The sequence below is a fragment of the Hyalella azteca genome, unplaced genomic scaffold (genome assembly GCF_000764305.2).
Source record: "Hyalella azteca isolate HAZT.00-mixed unplaced genomic scaffold, Hazt_2.0.2 contig3869, whole genome shotgun sequence".
Classification (NCBI taxonomy): Eukaryota; Metazoa; Arthropoda; class Malacostraca; order Amphipoda; family Hyalellidae; genus Hyalella; species Hyalella azteca.
In genome coordinates this window covers 56869-63605 of record NW_025934101.1, presented here as the reverse complement: position 1 = coordinate 63605, position 6737 = coordinate 56869, and the positions used below count along the sequence as shown (strand labels likewise).

At 50.1% G+C, this 6737-nt stretch overlaps 1 protein-coding gene across 1 annotated transcript in view; it reads left to right on the top strand.

Annotated features, from left to right (window-relative positions):
- LOC108666170 (filamin-C) overlaps positions 1-6737 on the top strand; it is a gene marked incomplete at its 3' end in the record, with an annotated part of 68931 nt that overhangs the window by 8126 nt on the left and 54068 nt on the right. Inside the window, exons 4-10 of the mRNA XM_047879808.1 lie at positions 193-370; positions 698-911; positions 2146-2284; positions 2972-3103; positions 4800-4917; positions 5391-5795; positions 6349-6524. Coding sequence (XP_047735764.1) covers positions 193-370; positions 698-911; positions 2146-2284; positions 2972-3103; positions 4800-4917; positions 5391-5795; positions 6349-6524 — 1362 coding nt within the window. The remainder of the gene's footprint in view (positions 1-192; positions 371-697; positions 912-2145; positions 2285-2971; positions 3104-4799; positions 4918-5390; positions 5796-6348; positions 6525-6737) is intronic.

Here is a 6737-nt window from a genome sequence, read left to right as displayed (position 1 = left end):
TGAAAATGGGTCAAGGGGTGAAAATGGGTCACCGGGATGAGGAAATTTAGGGACTTTTGGGGACCGCTGGGACCTATTCACTCACTGGTGGGCCTGGGTCCTGGGCCTCAGTGGGGCCCCGGGCCTGAGTTTAGCATTAGGGAACCGCTGGGACCTATACACTTACTGGTGGGCCTGGGTCCTGGGTCTTAGGGTGGCTGGGGACCACTGGGACCTGTACACTCACTGGTGGGCCTGGGTCCTGGGCCTCAGTGGGGCCCCGGGCCTGAGTTTGGCATTAGGGAACTGGCTGAGGTACGTCATCATGCTGAGCCCTGGGTCTTAGGGTGGCCCCAGGCGTCGGGGACCACTGGGACCTGTACACTCACTGGTGGGCCTGGGTCCTGGGCCTCAATGGGGCCCCGGGCCTGAGTTTAGCATTAGGGAACTGGCTGAGGTAAGTCATCACTCACTGGTGGGCCTGGGTCTGTCTCTTATACACATCTAGATGTGTATAAGAGACAGCCCCCAGACTGGCCCGACTGGGCCCCGGCAGAGGGACCCAGTTCGGCCCGGCAAAAAAGCCTATATTTGGTCATAACTATTTGGACAATTTACCCCACTCATTTGTGAGTGTTTTAGGATTTAGATTATTCAATCTTTTAAATATATATATTTAAATATATATATGTAAGATTTAACCCCCCCTCGCCCCCAGACTGGCCCGACTGGGCCCCAGCGGACGCGCTGCGCAACACGACTGAGGCCCTAACCCTGGCCGACGACTGGCTGGGGGTCCCACAACTCATCACCCCCGAGGAGATGTTGAACCCAAACTGTGATGAACTCAGCATGATGACATACCTCAGCCAGTTCCCTAATGCTAAACTCAGGCCCGGGGCCCCACTGAGGCCCAGGACCCAGGCCCACCAGTGAGTATGTAGGTCCTAGTGGTCCCCAATGCCTGGGGCCTCCCTAAGACCCAGGGCTCAGCATGATGACGTACCTCAGCCAGTTCCCTAATGCTAAACTCAGGCCCGGGGCCCCACTGAGGCCCAGGACCCAGGCCCACCAGTGAGTGTATAGGTCCCAGTGGTCCCGACGCCTGGGGCCTGTCTAAGACCCAGGCCCCAGTGAGTGAACAGGTCCCAGTGATCCCTAGCCACCCTAAGACCCAGGACCCAGGCCCACCAGTAAGTGTATAGGTCCCAGCGGTCCCCTAATGCTAAACTCAGGCCCGGGGCCCCACTGAGGCCCAGGACCCAGGCCCACCAGTGAGTGATGACTTACCTCAGCCAGTTCCCTAATGCTAAACTCAGGCCCGGGGCCCCATTGAGGCCCAGGACCCAGGCCCACCAGTGAGTGTACAGGTCCCAGTGGTCCCCGACGCCTGGGGCCACCCTAAGACCCAGGGCTCAGCATGATGACGTACCTCAGCCAGTTCCCTAATGCCAAACTCAGGCCCGGGGCCCCACTGAGGCCCAGGACCCAGGCCCACCAGTGAGTGTACAGGTCCCAGTGGTCCCCAGCCACCCTAAGACCCAGGACCCAGGCCCACCAGTAAGTGTATAGGTCCCAGCGGTTCCCTAATGCTAAACTCAGGCCCGGGGCCCCACTGAGGCCCAGGACCCAGGCCCACCAGTGAGTGAATAGGTCCCAGCGGTCCCCAAAAGTCCCTAAATTTCCTCATCCCGGTGACCCATTTTCACCCCTTGACCCATTTTCACCCCTTGACCCATTTTCACCCCTTGACCAATTTTCAACCTTGACCCATTTTCTACCCCATGACCCATTTCAACCCCTTGACCCATTTCTACCCCTTGACCCATTTCCACCCCCTGACCCATTTTCACCCCCTGACCCATTTTCACCCCTTGACCCATTGTCATCCCTTGACCCATTTTCATCCCTTGATCCATTTTCACCCTTTGACCCATTTTCATCCCTTGACCGATTTTCATCCCTTGACCCATTTTCATCCCTTGACCCATTTTCACCCCTTGACCCATTTTCAACCTTGACCCATTTCCACCCCTTGACCCATTTTCACCCCTTGACCCATTTTCACCCCTTGACCCATTTCCACCCCTTGACCCATTTTCACCCCTTGACCCATTTTCACCCCTTGACCCATTTTCACCCCCTGACCCACTCCTCCCCCCACAGGGTGAAGGTGTGGGGCCCGGGTGTGGCCCGCTCCGGCGTGGTGGCGGGCCAGGCGACCCACTTCAGCGTGGACACCAGCAAGGCGGGCCAAGGGCGGGTCGAGGCCCACCTCACCACACCAACGGGGGGCACAATCCAGGTGGGCCCAGTGGGCCGTGACAGGCAGGGGCCAGTGGGACGGGCCAGTGGGCCGTGACAGGCAGGGGGGCCAGTGGGCCGTGACAGGCAGGGGGCCAGTGGGCCGTGACAGGCAGGGGGCCAGTGGGCCGTGACAGGCAGGGGGCCAGTGGGCCGTGACAGGCAGGGGGCCAGTGGGCCGTGGGCTGCCGCATCTGTAAATTTTCACTGGGTCAAAATGTCCAATTAAATCGCCTTATCCTGCAAAGATAGCCTGGGGTTCTAGGGTTCGGGTAACCGGGTAAGGGGTTCAGGGCGTATAGAAGGGGTTCAAACGGGTATAAGGGGTTCGAGGCAGATGTAAGGGGTTCGGGTAACAAGGTAAGGGGTTCGGGACGGATATAAGGGTTCGGGTAACCGGGTAAGGGGTTCAGGGCGTATAGAAGGGGTTCAAAAGGGTATAAGGGGTTCGGGACAGATGTAAGGGGTTTTGGACGGATATAAGGGTTCGGGTAACTGGATCAGGGGTTCGGGACGGACTTTGAGTTCAACGTTTCCATTGGCAATAGAAAAGTGGGGACCCTTCCATTAATACAATACAGTACATACAATGGGGCCCTCCCATTACATATGGGGGGCCCCATTGTACATTGGGAGGCCCATTGTACATTGGGGGCCCCATTAATTAATGGTCTCGTGTCCCCCACAGTTGGACCCCGTGGCAGCGGAGGGCGGCAGCGCCCCCCACGTGTACACGGTGCACTACACCCCCGAGGGGGAGGGGGAGCACAGGGTCACAGTCACCCTCAGTGGGAGACAAGCAGGCGACTCCCCCTACAAGGTAAGGGAACTTCTTCATATTCCCCCTCATTTAGGGGATTTATGCTGACCCTAACCCCATGGGAGAGGACCCATCCCCCAATGTATTCACTCAAAAAAATTTAATGTGTCCTGTCCAAATATTTATTTTATTTTAATTAAGTTATTTTAATTTTTAATTGAAAAACATTGTTAATTGATTAATTTAAGCACTGAAAAAAATTATTTGTCCAAATATTGACACACGTTGTTACCCTCACAGCACGGCGTAGGTAGCACTGATACTGGGTCAAGTTGACTCACTTAAGGTCTAGGGTAAAATTTATCTCGGCTATTTACAGACGGATAACTCTGAAACTTGGTGCACATATGTAAAACAGAAATCTAAGACTTTTTTGTTCGTGTGAATTTTTCGAAAAAAATGAAAGAAAACGTGAAAATCTTAGAAAACGGCCAAAAAGGGAGTATCTCCTCCTAGGATTTTCAAGGTACAACATCGAGACACATATCATTCGATGCGTGAAGACATATCTATAAAACGCTGTACGCGTTTTCGGAAATTATCATTTTTGTGATATTTTCGTAAATTTTTCGGAAACTTTTCGATTTTACCCCCCCCCCCACACACACACACCCCTTTTTGCGGAATAAAATCCAAAATATAACGAAATTAGGAAAATGCATAAAGTTATTTGTAGATCTTTTTCTTGCGCATCGAATGGTATATGTCTCGTTGTTGTAGCTTAAAAGCTGTAGGAGGAGATAGGTTTGCCGTGAGAGAGGTTTTCAGTTTTTAAACTTTTCAGTAGAGGCGAAAAACCGCGGCGAGCTATGTAAAGTCATGTAACGTAGCCCAGGGACCATACTTTAAAAACTCGCTAAGTGAACATAAGTACTTACGCTCTATTTTCTTGTCTATGATTAAGTGAACGTAAGTACTTACGCTCTATTTTCTTGTCTATGATTAAGTGAACGTAAGTACTTGCGCTCTATTTTCTTGTCTATGATTGGTGGATTTTGCCTGAAAGGCCGTCAATGATTGGCTGATGAACGTACGATCTCTTAACTTTTTTTGAAAGTATGGGCCCTGATAAGTAAGCGTTATCTAACTTCAAAGTCAGTCAGCATTGCATAGGACGACTGCATCAACACCTTCCCGCATGATAGCTGAGTGGTAACTGAGCTGCAGGTCCAGTTGTAGCACATTTTATAGGGCTTGGCCGTAATTATCCCCATAGACTTTTGTGAAGGGACCCCTCCACCCTCTCCCCTTTCGGGATCTGTCGTGAACGCATAAATCAACGTACAGAGATGGTTCTAGTACCGTTCGATGCGGCAGAAAGTACCTAAGCTTTTAGATGAGTTTTTTCAGATATTAAAATATATAATTATCTATATACCAACTATATAGCCCTTATAATCAAATATATGTAATAATTATATTATATATCTTATTGTTACATGATATATATAAATATATCTTGAAATTACATAAATAACAATGATATTATATAATTCTATATGACCCTTATAATCATATAATATATAAGATATATATATCTTATTATTTATAAAATATAATTAATATATCACGTAATTAAATAAAGGTTATAATAAATAATTATAATAATATATACCCTCTATATCACCCTCATAATCATATATATAATAATCATATTATATCATATAATAATATATATGTACTGTTTAACCCCCAGGTGGGGGTGGGGGCAGCAGTGGGGGATGCGTCCCTAGTGCGGGCCGCGGGCCCGGGGCTGAGCCCCGACGGGGACGTGGGGGTCAACAAACCCACATACTTCGACGTCTTCCCCAACGGTGGGGGGGGACTGGGGGTGGGACTGGGGGACGTCCCCCATACAGGGGACATTTTGTTGTGTTTCATTGATAATAAATATTGTATTATTAATAATAAATGTTGAATAAATGATAAATGTTGTATTATTGATAATAAATATTATATTATTGTATAAATAATGTTAAATAAATAATACATGTTGTACTATTGATAATAATATAATATAGCAATATTGTCTATATTATTTTTATATAATGTATTATTATTTTTCTTCTGTTTCATTGATAAATATAGATTTAAATGTCAATGTTATATTATAATTATTATATTATATTGTATACAGTATTGTATGAACTATAAATGTAATAATATTCTATTTATATGCAATATTATATATTATTATTATTAATATATAATAAATTTTATTATATCCCTGCCCTAACCCCCAACCCCTACACAACCCCTGTCCTAACCCCCAACCCCACAACCCCAGGGTCGGGGCGTGGGGAGGTGCAGGTCATAGTCCTGGACAGCCACGGCAGCAAGTCCTCCTGCGTCCCCAGCATCAGACCCCGACAACCCCACGACCCTGTGGACCCCACCTACCAGGGGTCCGCCCGTCTCAACGGGCACAACCCGTCTCTGAACGGGTCGAAAAATGAGGCCAAAGGGTCCAAGGACGGGTCCAAAGGGTCCGTGGACGGGTCCAAAGGGGAGGCCAAGGGGTCCAAAGGGTCCGTGGAAGGGTCCAAAGGGTCCTCTAACGGGCGCCCGTTAGACGAAGGGGACGTACAACGGGTCGAGTACACTCCCACGACCCTGGGGTTGCATTCCGTTAACGTGTTCTTTGCCGGCAACCCCATCCCGGGGTCCCCGTTTGGGGTCAAGGTTTCTCCAGGTGAGAAGGGTTAAGTTCAAATAAGGGTTGGCTCTGGGGTCCCAATAAGGGTTTACTGGGGTCCCAATAAGGGTTTACTGGGGTCCAAATAAGGGCTTACTGGGGTCCCAATAGGGTTTACTGGGGTTCAAATAAGGGTTTACTGGGGTCCCAATAGGGTTTACTGGGGTCCCAATAGGGTTTACTGGGGTCCCAATAGGGTTTACTGGGGTCCCAATAGGGTTTACTGGGGTCCCAATGGGGTTTACTGGGGTCCCAATAGGGTTTACTGGGATACCAATAAGGGTTTACTGGGGTCCCAATAAGGGTTTACTGGGGTCCCAATAAGGGTTTACTGGGGTCCCAATAAGGGTTTACTGGGGTCCCTATAAGGGTTTACTGGGGTTCTAATAATGGTTTACTGGGGTCCCAATAAGGGTTTACTGGCGTCCCAATAAGGGTTTACTGGGGTCTAAATAATGCTTTATTGGGTTAAATAAGGGTTTACTGGGTTAAATAAGGGTTTACTGGGGTTCAATAGGGGTTATTTATAACCCTAACTTCCTCCCCACAGCCAGCAACCCCCGACGGGTCCGGGCGACGGGTCGGGGTCTGCAGGCGACGGGCGTCCGCGTGGGCGACGTCGCGGACTTCAAAGTCTCGACGAAGGGCGCCGGCGAGGGACGTCTCGACGTGCGCGTCGTGGGGCCCGGTACGTTAATACGGACGAGGGACGTCTCGTGGGGCCCTGTACGTTAATACGGACGAGGGACGTCTCGTGGGGCCCGGTACGTTAATACGGACGAGGGACGTCTCGTGGGGCCCGGTACGTTAATACGGACGAGGGACGTCTCGTGGGGCCCGGTACGTTAATACGGACGAGGGACGTCTCGTGGGGCCCGGTACGTTAATACGGACGAGGGACGTCTCGTGGGGCCCGGTACGTTAATACGGACGAGGGAC